Genomic DNA, 15,323 nt, shown 5'->3' with positions numbered 1-15,323 from the left:
TTTTGTTTGCTAGAGACCAGCGCAGTTTCAGCGTGCGTTCAGCATGACATACCAGCCCTTAAAATCACCCTCTGACCGAAACAGGTGCTCAATGCTTTATTATCAGCACTTTGTACAATTAGTGTTTTCTTCTGGCTTTGCAAGTAGTGCAGGAAGGGTACAGTGTGGTACGGAGGAAAGAGCAGTCCCTTTTCAGAGAGAGCTTTGAAATCTTACAGGGACAATGTCAAGGCTTGGAGTTTTTATTAAACTGCCCTTTTCTTTGGATTTTAAAGAATTGCAGAGAGCTCTGGGCAGTTGTTTCTCTTCTGCTCAACCTGTTACACGGTTGAGATTGCAAGTCTGAAAATGTACCCTACCTCGACAGCAGTCCCAGCAGGACAGCCACGGGTTGGGTTTGTGTTTCCATCTGACCCTTGCCAAGTAACTCACACTTCACCAAAAAAACTAGCCTGCTTCTAGTCTGAAGTGCTAGAAACAAACCCGAGTATGTCTGATGATGTGAGCACAGGGCTGGAAGCCAGGAACCTGGTGGGCTCTGTTCTTGGCTCTGACACTGGCTTCCTCTGTGACCTTGAGCAAGTCACTCACTTAACCTCCGGATGTTCCAGTTTCCACATCTGTAAAATGGAGGTAATGATGATAATAAGTCAGAGCCCTTTGGTGTTATCTGTATTACCGTAGTGCTTAGGAGCACTAGTCGTGGACCAGGGCACTGTGGTGCTAGGTGCTGCACAAACACAGAACAGAGGCCACCACAATCTGAAGATACTGGCCTCTGCTTTCAAAGTTGCAGTTTTATGCCTGTGCTTTAGGTGCGAGTCCTCTAAATCCCTGACTTGCAGGTGCAGTCAAAAGGGAGATGTTCAGGGAACTTCAATTGTGGTCACAGTTGTTTGGGCCTGCAGTAATTGAGACCTTTTAATACCAGTCTGAAAACACAGCTCCATAAGTGCTTATGCTAGTTCGTAGCCACCCTGATAACAGCAGGACAATGTTTGGCTTCCCTGCCCCCAAGGGTTATTTTTGCCTTCCGTTTCCCTCCTGAGAGGAGGCTGGTGTCAGTGAGCCCCATGGGGCTGTCACTCCCCACTCCCTCCCTCCGTGGAAAGAGGGCAGGTGGCAGATGGTGGGCAGAGATTGTAAATAGCTGCTAAAGCCTTGCAGGATTTTGTTTACCAAACAGGTGTCCCTTCAGAATTGAATTAACAGCTACTGCAAGGCTGCTTTAATCAGGCCTTCGCCTGTCCAAACCCCAGACAATAGTGACTTATGCTCTGCGGCTTGTTTTTCAATGATTCAGACTTCGAAGTGGGGCTGGAACCATGTTTGTCTAACACCACGTGATCTATAATGTACAGCCTCAAGCACCCATCCAGAGCATCTTTCTCTGAACTCAAGAGGCCGGATCCGTGTGCCAGTGTTATTCCAGAGGAACGTAATTGAAATTGTCCAGCCTAGCTTGTTTCCTCTAGACTTACACTGGTGTGAGTGATGCAGAGTCTGGCCAGAGAAACTGTAACCACTATATTTGGTTTTCAGATCTTTACAAAAGAACTGCCTTATGGTGACAGGTGGTGGGTGAGGGGAGGGAATTAGCATCTAGTTCCTCCTGCTACACTGTACACTTTGAGTGGTCTGGATTGCAGTCTGGAGGTGTGACTGCAGTTCATGTAGGCATACCCCTTCTAACTAGATTAAAACTAGCTCAGGCATGCCTCCATGCGCTCAGTCACACCTCCTGACTGCAGTGTAGACATACCCTTTGTGCTCAGCCAGAAAATCAGCATTAGCCAGTAGCTTTACCATAGAGCTGATCTGTATATGGTGGATCCTTCTAGTGAAAGGAACACCTGATTTGAAGTACTCATTTCAGAATTGCTTGGGAATTTGGTTTAGTCCTCCATTAACTTCTTCCTTCCTTCCTTCCTTCCTTTCTTTTTTCCCCCCTCTGTGTTTTCCTCTCAACTCTGCAACCTTAAAAAAAAAACAAAAAAAAACAAACCCCGACCTCCCTGTAACCTTTTCCTGCCTCTAGCCATTTATTGCCTCCTGGGTTCCAGGCACCTTTTGCAACAGTCTATAATCCTCTCCAGCCGCATACCTCCTTGCCTCCATTGCAAAGGAGGCACAGCACCTCCTCCATCCCAAGCCAAGTGAGAGTTGGGCCCGAACAGCTAAAGCAAGCCGCTCAGATCTGCCCCAACAGCCCTGTGGAAGTGGAGGTGCCAGGACTCAAAGTGGTGCACGTGCAATTTAATTCCCCCTTGCAGCTCTATTCCCAGAGAAACATCCTGGATACTTTACAAGGGCAGATCTCTTCCGTTAGCCCTGCTTTTCCCAGGTAACCTTGCCTGCTGCGTGCGTGGCTTACTCGGCGCACATGTGCATCCACGGCTTCATCTCCACAAATGACTTGTTACTTGTCCATTGCTCACAGTGTCCACCTGTCACCAAGAATCTGAGGTTTTGTGTGTCACCTTTGTGAATGAAAACTTAGTGCATGATGTTCTCATCACAGACACTTTCTCTGCATTGTATTTCTTTGCTGTGCACAATGCAAAGCACTGAAATGTACCAAATCAGTCTGCCACTCTCCTCTGCTGCTACACACACACACACACACACACACACATAGAGAGAGAGAATGGTGAAATGTACAAGATTTGAATACTTGAAAAATGGTCTTGTATTGACTTGACTTGTTCAGTGGAAGGGTGAGTGGGGTTGCTATTTAAAGCACCAGACTGGTAACATTTCGTTCCCAAATCCCTAATTCGGTAGTGACTGGAAGGCACTGCCATCTGTCCAGCTGGTAAATATCCTGTCAGCTTTCATTTCACATAGCACTGGTGAGTGTATGTGTGTACTGAAGGATCAGGGTATGTAGCCTGAGTTAGTCCAATTTCTGGCAAGAACAGGCTCCTCCTCCCCAGTGTTCACTTCCCAGGCAGGTGGCACCTACTAATCTGGAGGCACGGTGGCTTAGTAGACAGCATAGCATTGCATTGCATTGAGGAGACCTGGGTTCTATTCCCAGTTGAGCCATTGGATTGCTGGGTGACTTTCAACAAGTCCCTTCACCGCCCTGTGCCTCAGTTTCTCCATCTGTAAGGGTAATGACGCTTACCTCCTTTGTAGAGCGCTTTGCGGTCTACAGATGAAAAGCAATATAAATAGTTCTCTGTTCTATTAGCCTGTACTGATGGTAGGCAGTTTAGCGCTGTGATTCCCTGATGCTAGCTGGCACCAGCGCAGCAGTTCAGAATCTGTACTGAGTTATCTGAAATCACAGTCGCCATGATATTAGTGATTATCTCAAGGGCCAACCCTCCAGTTGTTTAAACAACATTCAGCACACTTGGTTTTCAGATGATATTAAAATCAAAGTGGGCAGAGAAAAGCAAAGCTTAAGCCACTTAAAGCATCTTTGCAGAATAGCCGAGAGGCCAATTCCTTTCACAGGAGCTGGTTAGGAAATCAGCTGCAGCGCTACATTCTTAGATTATTACAGTTAGTTTGTGTCTATTTCAGTTTACAGTGCTATGAACTGGCTACTATGTATGAGTCCCATCCTCCTTTGCTGGACAAAATTAGAATTGCAGAACTTTGTCATAGCTCCTATACTGCTAACAGTCCTTTTAGCCAAGTGTTAAGGACCATGTACTTTTGGAGCAGGAGGATCTGAATTTTCACCCAACAGTCACTGCAGAGATCCACGTGGCTAAGTTTTGCAATAGAACAGCCAGGAAATCCCAGATCGCCACTGATTTATAACAATACAGTGCAGTTCGTGAACTACAAGGAGCAAAGCATTTTGGTGTTACAGCCTGTAATTGATATGCTTTACCTCAGGAACAGTAAAACATCACTACTTCTCATTGCTAATCCAGACCCTGATAATGCTGACAGAAGAACCCAAGTGGATCTCCACCCACTTCTAAGCAAAAGTTCAGTGCCTGTGCATTAGAATTCCCTACTGCCCAGTCTCGAAGACCTTTGTTACCTTTACAACATCATTGAATATCAGGGTTGGAAGGAACCTCAGGAGGTCATCTAGTCCAACCTCCTACTCAAAGCAGGACCAATCCCCAATTTTTGCCCCAGATCCCTAAATGGCCCCTCAAGGATTGAGCTCACAACCCTGGGTTTGGCAGGCCAATGCTCAAACCACTGAGCTATCCCTCCCTCCCAGAATGTACCACAGTAAAATAAAAGTGAAATTACGCTTGCCAAAATACACTGAGTGAGGCTGTCTCTGTGTGGGTTTTATTACTGTGGCTGGTTGGTATCTTGCTAATTTTCAAAACTCAGTAATTCAACAGTGGGTCTCCTGGTCACTACTATGAATTAGCAAGGTTCCTCTGCTCTCCTTTTGGAATGATTAACTCCACTGAACGATGTCAGAGTTATCTTCTGCCAAATATCTGTCCCCACAGACTCTTACTTTTAAGCCAGTTCTATCACTTTGTATTGATAGCATTAGTATGTGCCCCTTCCCCAAGACGTGAGCTATTGCACAATTTAATGAAGGATTTTTTTATTTATTATTTTTTTTGGTCTGTCTTCACAGTCTCATTTTCTAAAAAATGTATCCCTGAGTGCTAAAAATGTGGAAGGTCTGACGTGTACATTATGCACATTGTCACAATACTTGTTTGTTTGAAATGTTGTGTGTCTGTTTATAATGCTCCGTAAGACAATTTTAAGCATTTGCTTTTCAGTGTACATGGATTAAATATCCTTAGTATTGTGGTTGAAAAACTAACAGTGGGCTTCAGCCCATTATTTTGAGAGTAGAAAAGGTGGTGGGAGAACACCAGGGTATAAGAATGTAATGGGGGGCATGGATTAATTTAGGATAATCCAGGGAATTTCCTATATAATAGACATGGGAACTTGATCCTGTTTCAGGTCATTGAGATTCATATTCTGGAAGCTTGAATGTATGTGTGTATTGCTCAAAAGAGTACACCGCTTTCACTCCAGAATATTTTACCATAGATGGGAACATTTTCTGAGATTATTTCATGAAAAAGTGCATTATGACGTTTACCATCAATTTACTCTGTGGCGCTTGAAGTGTTGATTGTGCAGGGCTAACCCCCAGATAACTTGATGATGCATTGGCATGGAAAATATGCAGTTGCTTCATCATCAGAAAGATTTCTCTCACCAAGTTCGTCTCACTTTTCAGGATGCTTGTGTACAAGTGTCTGTACTTCCTGTGTGTGGCAGCGGAGTTCTTGTAGGCTGAACCTCGCAAACCACTTACGTCTGCTTATTGCATCTCATTTAACCTAGCTGGCAGATAACCTAGTAGGTCATTCCTCAATGTCCCATTTTTTAAAGAAGACATTTGCCCCAATCCGACTTGGGTAATGTTTCTAGCTGTATTCATTTAGGAGGCTTCAACTAGCACAAATGCATCCACAGAGAGATGATTTATAGTCTGAGGTGTGACATTTACACTTCAAAACCATTAAACTGAGATTGCTAATCACTCACACACCACAGAAGGCAACACAAAGGTCTTGGTAGGCAATGGAGATCCAGTGCTTAGAGCAGCAGCTTGGGGGTCAGGAGGTGGAACGTTATTCCTGACTCTGCCACTGACCTGCTTTGTGAGCTTAGGCAAATTGCTGAAGTGCTCTGTGCCTCAGTTACCCTATCTGTAGAATGGAAATATTGGTACCGATTCTTTAAAAAGCCCTTTGAGCTTGAATCTGCAGCTGTCACTCTTAGGAGTAAGAGTGCAGGACCAGGTCTCTCTGTAATGCAAAAGGTTTTTTAATAAGCGTTTTTTAAAAGCGTTTTTTAAGAGCGTTATTAATAGAAGCTAATCAATATTGATATGTGTATGTAATATTAGGAATGGAATACAAATTCCCTGTTCAAGTTAAGCACATATTTAAGTGCTTTGCTGAATTGCAGCATTGGTCCCCCTGCATGCCAGGGCCTTGGCCTAGAGCAGGAACAAGCAGAGAGTCACCCCTTTGTAGCTGAAGTTGAAACTCAGCTTTCATTACTAAGCCCCATTTGCTCCCCATTGCCTGCACTAAACACTCCCTGTCTCTAGCTCTAGTTGTGCTAAGAACCAAGCCAGATCGCCCTTCTTAAATAACAGGAGCTGGGCCTGCTTCAAGAGCAGCACAATTCATTCTTTATGGCAAAATGGGCTTTTTTTTTTAAGCAGAACTGTTATTTCCTGCAAAGTACCTTTTTAAATTTCTTACACTGAATTGCAAAGTATACTTGAGAAGAGTGTGTGTGTTTCAAACAGTGGAAATCCTCTAAAAATAGAGTGTGTTCCACTGGGAAGCCATGGTGTTCATCTCGCTAGGATTGCACTTTACTTGTGCAAACATAGCCTTCATCGCTACTGTTTTATGCTGTATGTTTGCACATGGGGGTGTTGGTTCGCAGATTGTGGCAGTGGATTGTTTTAATTATAGGTCATTTATCAAATATTTTTTTTAATATTCTCCCCAGTTTGGAGCACCACAACCAGCCCTCCAGTAACCTTGTCATAGACAAGGAGTCAGAGGTTTACAAGATGCTCCAGGAGACTGAAGACCCAAAGGAACCACCCAGGCAATCTGCTTCATTCCTGGTGCTACAAGAAATTTTAGAATCTGAAGGTAAGCAGTTACTGTGTTCTCCATGTGGCTGTCAGATTCCCTTTGTTATGATCTGATTTAAGGTATACATTTGGTTTAAAAGCAAACCCTCTTCCCCACCTGGTGATTGTTCAGAGTGTCCTTTGTAGATGATTTCCACAGAAACCTACAGACACACTTTTCCATTAACTTCCGTGTGCAGGGGTACTCTTTCCATACAGTTGTTATGCATATGTGCCCATGAGTTTGAACTCTTACTGCATGAGCATTTTAAAAACAAATCCTAAAACATCAAAAAGGAATCCTTTTAAAAAAGTTTTAGAAACTCCCCCAAATTTTCTAAATATCAGGCTTCACTTTTCAATGGGTAAAGAATGTTTAGAGTCAAGATTGTGTGGGACACTGTGTGTGACGATGTGAGCGCTAAAGCTAGCAGTTTCCATCCTCTCGGCAAGGAAAGGGGAAAAATCAGACACAGCTGAAATCCAGGAAAGTACTGGCTCTGTTAAGGACGAGTAGCTGAAGGTGCCGCTCTTTTTGGCACCACAGGGTCAACATCTGGACTTCGCAATGCACAACTACAGTCTCCTTATCAAAGGGATCTGTGCTGTACTTAGTTGAGCCCCAGATCTTAAATTTGTTTGTTTTTAACTCCATTCTGTAACAAACAGGCCTAGATAGGGAAAGAGATGTGTTTGACAATGGCCATTAAAAGCCTTTCTTTGGCTGAGTTCACAGCACTGGAAGGTGTATGTCTAAGTCCATCTGTAGTAACATGGTGGTCTGGTATGAGTCTGGAAGTGAAACAGATCTGTCAAATTCCATTGTCCAAGCTGAGTGATTTGCAAAGAGCAAACAGCCTTAAAGCAAGAAGCAAATTAAATTCTTAAAATTCTTTTAGTTTAATCCAAGATAAAATCATATATTTTTAAAAGTGTCCCTGTTTGTGTTGTATATTTGCTTGTAACTTACAGCTACCGATGGGAGTTCTGCACATATGTGTGAAACTCTCATCACATTTGTGAACCACGGAGAAAGTCCACCCCGTTCTCAATAGCGCTGAAGACAATAAGAGGCAAAGGTGCTTCTTATTCTGTTTTGCAAGGATTTGCAGCATTGCTGGAAATCTCTAGCACTGAAATGTGCCTACCTGGTAAAGGGCCAAAATGGGCTATTGCTTGGTTTCATTCTGAGTTGATAATCCTTGATACTGAGCAGGACCTGTAAAGTTATGCATCCCTGAAAGAATGCTTGTTGCTTAACTTGCTTCCCCTTCAACACAGCTCAGAAAGGCTCTGGCATTCCAGGCCAGATGCTTGGGGATGCTGATAAAGTGTACAGTGATAAACAGAGGCACAGGCAGCAAATGCTCAAAGATTCTGAGCCAGATCCGCAGCTGGTGGAAGTCGGCAGAGACACCGCTGTCTTCCGTCAGTAGACTGCTTTATACCAGCTGAGGATCTGGGCCCATATCTTTTGGAACTTGGAATAACAACCAGTGAAATAACACAGTCCCTCTTTGGTGAGCCTCAAATCTCTTTGCAGCCTTAGAGCTCTTATTGGAAGGGTGGGAGGAGTCACATTTCATGTCAAATAAGGTAGGAAGGGTTTTTTTTAAATAACTAAAAAGATGTTTTAGAGTTGGCTACCATGAGCAAGCTGCTGCGCCTCTTCCCTGAACAGTCCATCATATTGGATTGTCTGGATGGAGCAACAGTAGTTACACGTGTCACTGAGGGACATCATCACGAGCGGCAGTGACTCTGAAGTGGTGCTGGATCCTTCCTGGTCCATTTGAAGGCGACTCAGGATTAAGGAGCTTTGCAGCTGTGTAACTACATCAGTCCTCCTACTGTGGGCAAAACACTAACATAGATGAGTTGGACTGGGGCCAAGAGGGACTTGCGACTCTGCTGTTTAGCCTGCATTAGTGCAAGCCCTGCTTTGTCTTGGTACAGTGTGTCAACCGCAGGGGTCACCCCAGGGTAACTGCAGTGATGTAGGTACAGCGGCGCAGGTGTCCTTGATGTAGGCAGGGCTGTCTTAGCAGGCTGGCTGAGAGCCAGCTTTGACAAGGCAAGCCATGGGCCCAACAGGCAAATGGTGCAACAACATCCGCAGAGCATGTGGCTGGTCATGCTCTGACCTTTCTCTGTACTCTGCTGTGATAATAGGAGTTGTAGCTGGCAGCTGCATCATAGCTAGGGCCCTCCAAATTCATGGCCATGAAAAATGTGTCACGGACCGTGAAATCTGATCTCCCCCTGTGAAATCTGGTCTTGTGTGTTTTTACCCTATACTATACAGATTTCACAGGGGAGACCAGCATTTCTCAAACTGGGGGTCCTGACCCAGAAGGGAGTTGCAGGGCGGGGGTCACAAGGTTATTTTAGGGTATTGCCTCATTTACTTCTGCGCTGCCTTCTGAACTGGGTAGCCTGAGAGCAACGGCTGCTGGCCGGGCGCCTAGATCTGAACCCAGCGCCCCACCACCAGCAGCGCAGGAGTAAGGGCGGTGATATCACACCATGCATCCTTACTTCTGTGCTGCTGCTGGCGGCGGCTCTGCCTTCAGAGCTGGGCTCCTGGCCAGCAGCCGCCTCTCTCCAGCTGCCCACCTCTGAAGGCAGCACCGCCAGCAGCAGCAGTGCAGAAGTAAGGGTAGCAGCACTGCAACTCCACACCCCCAATAACCTTGTGATCTCCCCACAACTCCTTGTTTGGGGTCAGGACCCCGACCATTACAACACCGTGAAATTTCAGATTGAAATAGCTGAAATCATGAAATTTACAATTTTAAAAAAATTCTATGACCGTGAAATTGACCAAAATGGACCATGAATTTGGTAGGGCCCTAATCATAGCACAAGTTTCCTCCTTTATTCTTTCATCGGTGCCATGTGGGCTGGGCTGCAGCAACTTGTTTTTATGACCTTGCTGGTCATTGTGGCTGTTTCTGTGGGGTTTTATCCCCTTTCTTTGACACACACTAGATGCAGCTCACTCTTGGGTTTGAGTAACATACTCTTGAGAGACACAAGGGTGTTCCTCCCATGCCCTGTCCCATCCTACCTGAAATAAAATAAAGTCCCTCTGTCCTATCCTGATCTATAATGTATGTACCACTGTCTATAAACTGAGAGGATCTGCAGCCCTTCTTTACTGCCACATTATTTTAAAAGCTCTTTCATAATCCACTTTCTTTACTGTAAGGCTAGTAATATTTCAGTGGTTTCAAGGGGAAGGGGGGATAGCTCAGTGGTTTGAGCATTGGCCTGCTAAACCCAGGGTTGTAAATTCAATCCTTGAGGGGGCCATTTAGGGATCTGGGGCAAAAATTGGGGATTGGTCCTGCTTTGAGCAGGGGGTTGGACTAGATGATCTCCTGAGGTCCCTTCCGACCCTGATATTCTACGATTCTAAAAGGAACTCTGCAAACAGGCTTACTGTGGTGTTTATGCACACTTCAATTAACTGTCCCTAGAGTCCAAAGCCAGGAGGGACCCTTGTGATCTTCCATAACACAGGCCCTAGGAGTTCCCTGGATTAATTCCTGCTTCAAGTCCAACAGCTGTATTGACCTAGAGCATCTCCTCTAGCAAAGCATCCAGTCTGGATATAAAGATTCCTCTTGCAGTTTGTGCAGCCCATAATCCAAAATGCTCTGTTTGTATCCCCAGGGGATCCCAATAAACCTTCTGGATTTAGAAGCGTGAAAGCACCAATGACAAAAGTTGCCTCGTCGATCGGAAATGCCCAGAAACTGCCCATTTGTGATAAGTGTGGATCCGGCATTGTGTAAGTATTGACCCATCCCAATCGCTTATAGGCTATGTCTGCACTACACACGGCTGGTAGCAGCGTGTAGGGTATATGTATCTACTACAAGCTGCAGTGAAAAGCTTGCTGCATCTGCACTGTGGTATGTGGCAGTGAAAGGCTCGGGCAGCGGGGAGAGAGCAGTCAAAAGCTTCAGCATTCCCTACTAATGGAGCCTTTCACTGTGGCAAGGAAAGGCTCTGGCAGGGCTAGCCTTTCCCTGCGGCAGGAGAAAGCTCCAGCAGAAGAGAACTGGCTGAGTCCTTCCCCGCTGTCTCCCCACAGTCTTCCCAGTGGCAGGGAAGGGCTCCAGCAGTGCGGAGGCCACAGGACACTAGCAGCATAGATAGGGAAGCATAGTTTTGGGGGAATAGAGCCGTGCAGGGTATGTACTCGCATGTATACTCACCCCCTTTAGGTGCATCTTTATTTGCCTAAGCCATGCCTCACCAGCTACACTGTGGTTTATACCCATGTTGGGGGGCTGTGATGGTATGAAGAAGAAGTGTGCAGTGTAGACATTCCCACAGAGTGGAGCTCGCTGTACTATATCGTGTCTGTATAGGGCAGGGGTGGGCAAACTATGGCCTCTGGGCCATAGGTAGTTAACAAGCTGCTGTGTAGTTTCCTTATTTTGGTTTGGCTAGTTGCAAAGAGCATTTGCACTGTGTTTCCCTGAGCGGGCAGGCCCATGTACAGTGGAACAGTTTGACACCCTAACTACAGTGTAGAGTTAGTGACCGTTCGCTGCATCGGAAAATTCAGCCAGGGTCCAGGCACCTTTTGCTTCTCCCACAAACATCTGGTTTTTATGTTGCCAGTCAGAGGGCTGCCCTTTGGCTCTGCAGCCCTTTGCCCAAACTGGTTGTGCTGGAGTTATAGTTTGGCTAATTTTACTTGGTTTTGAGCCATTCGAACCCACTGTTCATGGTACACCCTCAGTGTTACCTAACACACCCATTTACCAGCTCCTCTCTAAGACTAAGGCCTGTCTACACTACAAAGTTAGGTTGATGTAAGTCACCTTGCACCAACCTATTTCTGTGTGTGTCTACACTCAGATTTGTCTCTGGCCGACATAAGCACCCTGTTACGCCGATACAGTAACACCACCACCCTGAACGGCCTGGAGCCAGTCAACCAATTGAGGTCGATGCAGTGCAAGTGTGGCCTCTGTCAATCCTAACAGTCTTCCAGCAGCTGTCCCACGATGCCCCATTCCCTGTGACAGCGACTGCTCTGGCCACACTTGTAAACTCCACTGCCCTGGGGTTGTAGAGACCAGAAGCTGCTCCCCACTTTAACCCCCACTCCACGTTCTTTTGAAATGCCTTTTCCTGGTTGCCCAGTTTGGCAGGCCCACCCAAAAGCCCAGCTAACCACGCCAGCTCCACTCAGTGGGCACGCTCCGGCCTGGAGCGGGCGGGAGGTGTTGGGCCCCCTGGGCCTGTGGGGAGAAGAGGCTGTGCAGGCAGAGCCCCCGGGATGCAGGCAAAGGGGTCTGGCGGGATCCCTTGCAATGCCGAGTGACGGCGAAGGAACTTTGCCAGGGATATCGCCAGAGAGCATCAACAGGGACTTTCCCTGGAACTTGCTTGTGCGGGGGAGGCCAGTTCTAAAAATGCTTTCAGGGAGCAGGGTTCTTGTCCGTGCATGGCGCTATCCAGTCACAGGGCCAGATCCTCCTCAGGTGTAAATTGATGTAGCACCGCAGGGATCAGTGAGGTTACACCAACTGAAGACCTTGCCCATAGTCTCTCTAACTGTGCATGGCCCTGGCCTGCACTGTGTGTGAGGGGACGAGAGTTTTTATTCTTTCCTGGGCATCAGTCTGCGTCCAGCGGGGGTACCCACACACTGCCTCCCTAGAGCCATGCTCCCCATAGATGCTCTCACTGGCACCTTGCTGCTGCAGAACAGCTGCCTCCTTCCCACCCTAGGGGATGGCTGTGCTGCCTGGGGCAGTCCCAGTGGTGTGCAAGCATGGGGGATTTCAGCCAGGGAGTCCTTGGGGGATTGCGGGAGCCCCAGAGCTGAGCGATCATGTTGTTTCCCACAGGGGGGCGTTCGTGAAACTGCGTGACAAGCAGCGCCATCCAGAGTGCTATGTGTGCAGCGACTGCGGGACAAACCTCAAGCAGAAAGGACACTTCTTTGTGGAGGATTGCATCTATTGCGAGGCGCATGCCCGGGAGCGAGTGACCCCGCCCGAAGGCTATGAGGTGGTCACTGTCTTTCCAAAGTGAATGACGTTATCCGCTCTGTATTATTTTTCCCACACTAATGTTTTCCAAAAAGCAGCCCCCCCGCCCGCCGCCCGCCCCCTGCGTGAACCTGCCTTGCAATAAGGAATGCTCGGCATGGCTTTTCTTTTGCTGCCACAGTAACCCTCCATCTGTTAGCCTTAGGTGCCACTTAATTGTTCAACACTTGCATTTTTTAAAATCTGCTCTGACAAATCAGTTTGGAACCCTTTTTTGTACTGTCCAATCTTTCTCCCTTCACTGTCGATTGCAGATGAAAATCAGAAGCCAAAGCCGAAGCACAGAAGCTGTGTGGCTCAGTTGTTTTTCCTTCTGTTCATGTTCAATAAACATGATGAATCTACAAGACAAACTGTTGTCTGCATTTCTTTCAGTTCTGTGTATGTTGGCCTCCTTCTACCCCCACCCACAAAAAACATTTCGCATTCTGAAAAGGCTTGGCAGAATTCGATTAGTATCTTTTGGTAATTTAGATGTTTGTCTTTTAAGAATTTTTTTTTACATTTTTATTCAGGCTGTCGATTAATCACAGTTAACTCACGTGATTAACTCAAAAAATTAATTGTGATCGCAGTTTTATTCTCACTGTTGAACAGTAGAATACCAATGGAAAGTTATTAAATAATTTTGGATATTTTCTACATTTTCAAATATATTGATTTCAATTACTGCACAGAATACAAAGTGCACAGTGCTCACTTTATAGTATTACTTTTATTACAAATATTTGCACTGTAAAAATGATAAACAAAAGAAATAGTATTTTTCAATTCACCTCATACAAGTACAAGTAGTGCAATCTCTTTGTCGTTAAAGTGCAACTTATAAATGTAGATTTTTTTTGTTACATAAGTGCACTTAAAAACAAAACAATGTAAAACTTTAGTGCTGACAAGTCCACTCAATTCTTGTTCAGCCAATCACTATGAAAAACAAGTTTGTTTACATTTGTGGGAGATAATGCTGCCCGCGTCTCAATTTACGTTACCTGAAAGTGAGAACAGGCGTTTGAATGGCACTTTTGTAGCCAGCATTGCAAGGTATTTACATACCAGATATGCTAAACATTTGTATGCCCCTTCATGCTTCGGCCACCATTCCAGAAGAAATGCTTTCATGCTGATGACACTCATTAAAAAAAAAAAAAGTGTTAAATAATTTGTGACTGAACTCTTTGGGGGGAGAATTGTATGTCTCCTGCTCTGTTTTACCCGCATTCTGCCATATATTTCATGTTATAGCAGTCTCGGATGATGACCTAGCACATGTTGTTAATTTTAAGAATACTTTCACTGCAGATTTGACAAAACGCAAAGAAGGTATCGATGTGAGATTTCTAAAGATAGCAATAGCACTCATCCCAAGGTTTAAGACTCTGAAGTGCCCTCCAAAATCTGAGAGGGAGAAGTTGTGGAGCATGCTTTTAGAAGTCTTAGAGCAACACTCAGATGTGGAAGATACAGAACCCAAACCACCAAAAAGGAAAGTCAACCTTCTGCTGGCAGCATCTGACTCAGATAATGGAAATGAACATTCGTTGGGCCCCACTGCTTTGGATCGTTATCGAGCAGAAGTCTTCATCAGCATGGACGCACATCCTCTGGAATGGTGGTTGAAGCATGAAGGGAAATATGAATCTTCAGTGCATCTTGCATGTAAATATCTTGCGACGCCAGCTACAGCAGTTCCATGCGAACGCCTGTTCTCACTTTTAGGTGACATTGTAAACAAGAAGTGGGCCGCATTATCTCCTGCAAATGTAAACAAACTTGTTTGTCTCAGCAATTGGCTGAACAGGAAGTAGGACTAAGTGGACTTGTAAAACTTTAGAGCCTACATATTGTTTTTGAATGCAGTTATTTTTGTACATAATTCCACATTTGTAAGTTCAACTTTCATGATAAAGAGATTGCCCTACAGTACTTGTATTAAGTGAACTGAAAAATACTATTTCTTTTGTTTTCTTACAGTGTAAATGTTTGTAATAAAAAATAAATATAAAGTGAGCACTGTATACTTTGTATTCTGTTATAATTGAAATCAATATATTTGAAAATGTAGAAAACATCAAAAATATTTTAAATAAATGGTATTCTATTATTATTAAACAGCGCAATCAACAGTGATTAATCATGATTAATTTTTTAATTGCTTGACAGCCCTAATTTTTATTGATTCAAATTTTCACAGTTGCATGAAATTATGGGACTGGTTCACCAATAAGTATTTAGGGACAGTAGACACTGAAATTCAAAACTGTTCTTTGTAATTTTTACAAATAAAATTTTTAAAAATAAAATTTTTACAATAAAATTGTTTGTAACTGTTTAAAAAAAAAAAAAAGTCAACATCACATCAAAACATACCAAGTAAATATCCTTCAGCCACATGCTAGTAAGTTATCCAGCTGCACTTTTCTTACTTTGCCTAGCTGTGAATTTCTGTCATTATCAATGGAAATATTTTTGAGAGGGTTTTTGGGTGTACAGTGAAATAGACATTTACCGACATCTACTGGTAAAAATCAACTGTTCCAAGCCTATGACCAGATGAGAGGAAGCATTTGTCCTGAGGCTCCCTTGGATATCATGATGTGCATGGAGTAAGGAACGGGGCGTAG

General features: G+C 44.8%; 1 protein-coding gene across 5 annotated transcripts in view; it reads left to right on the top strand.

Annotated features, from left to right (window-relative positions):
* The window catches only part of PDLIM1 (PDZ and LIM domain 1), an 89,275-nt gene extending 76,220 nt beyond the window's left edge, over nucleotides 1-13,055 (top strand). For 3 of the 5 annotated variants that reach the window (XM_048858276.2, XM_048858279.2, XM_048858280.2), the window contains 5 exons: nucleotides 14-84; nucleotides 2,039-2,344; nucleotides 6,493-6,641; nucleotides 10,301-10,418; nucleotides 12,499-13,055. In XM_048858276.2, the coding sequence (XP_048714233.1) occupies nucleotides 14-84; nucleotides 2,039-2,344; nucleotides 6,493-6,641; nucleotides 10,301-10,418; nucleotides 12,499-12,685 (831 nt within the window). In that variant the 3' untranslated portion in view covers nucleotides 12,686-13,055. The remainder of the gene's footprint in view (nucleotides 1-13; nucleotides 85-2,038; nucleotides 2,345-6,492; nucleotides 6,642-10,300; nucleotides 10,419-12,498) is intronic. The other 2 variants (XM_048858278.2, XM_048858277.2) reach the window with 2 other exon arrangements.
* Nucleotides 13,056-15,323: the final 2,268 nt, after the last annotated feature.

This window comes from Caretta caretta, chromosome 7 (genome assembly GCF_965140235.1).
Source record: "Caretta caretta isolate rCarCar2 chromosome 7, rCarCar1.hap1, whole genome shotgun sequence".
Taxonomy (NCBI): domain Eukaryota; kingdom Metazoa; phylum Chordata; order Testudines; family Cheloniidae; genus Caretta; species Caretta caretta.
Note: the sequence above shows the minus strand (reverse complement) of the source record. Positions and strands in the feature narration are given on the sequence as shown.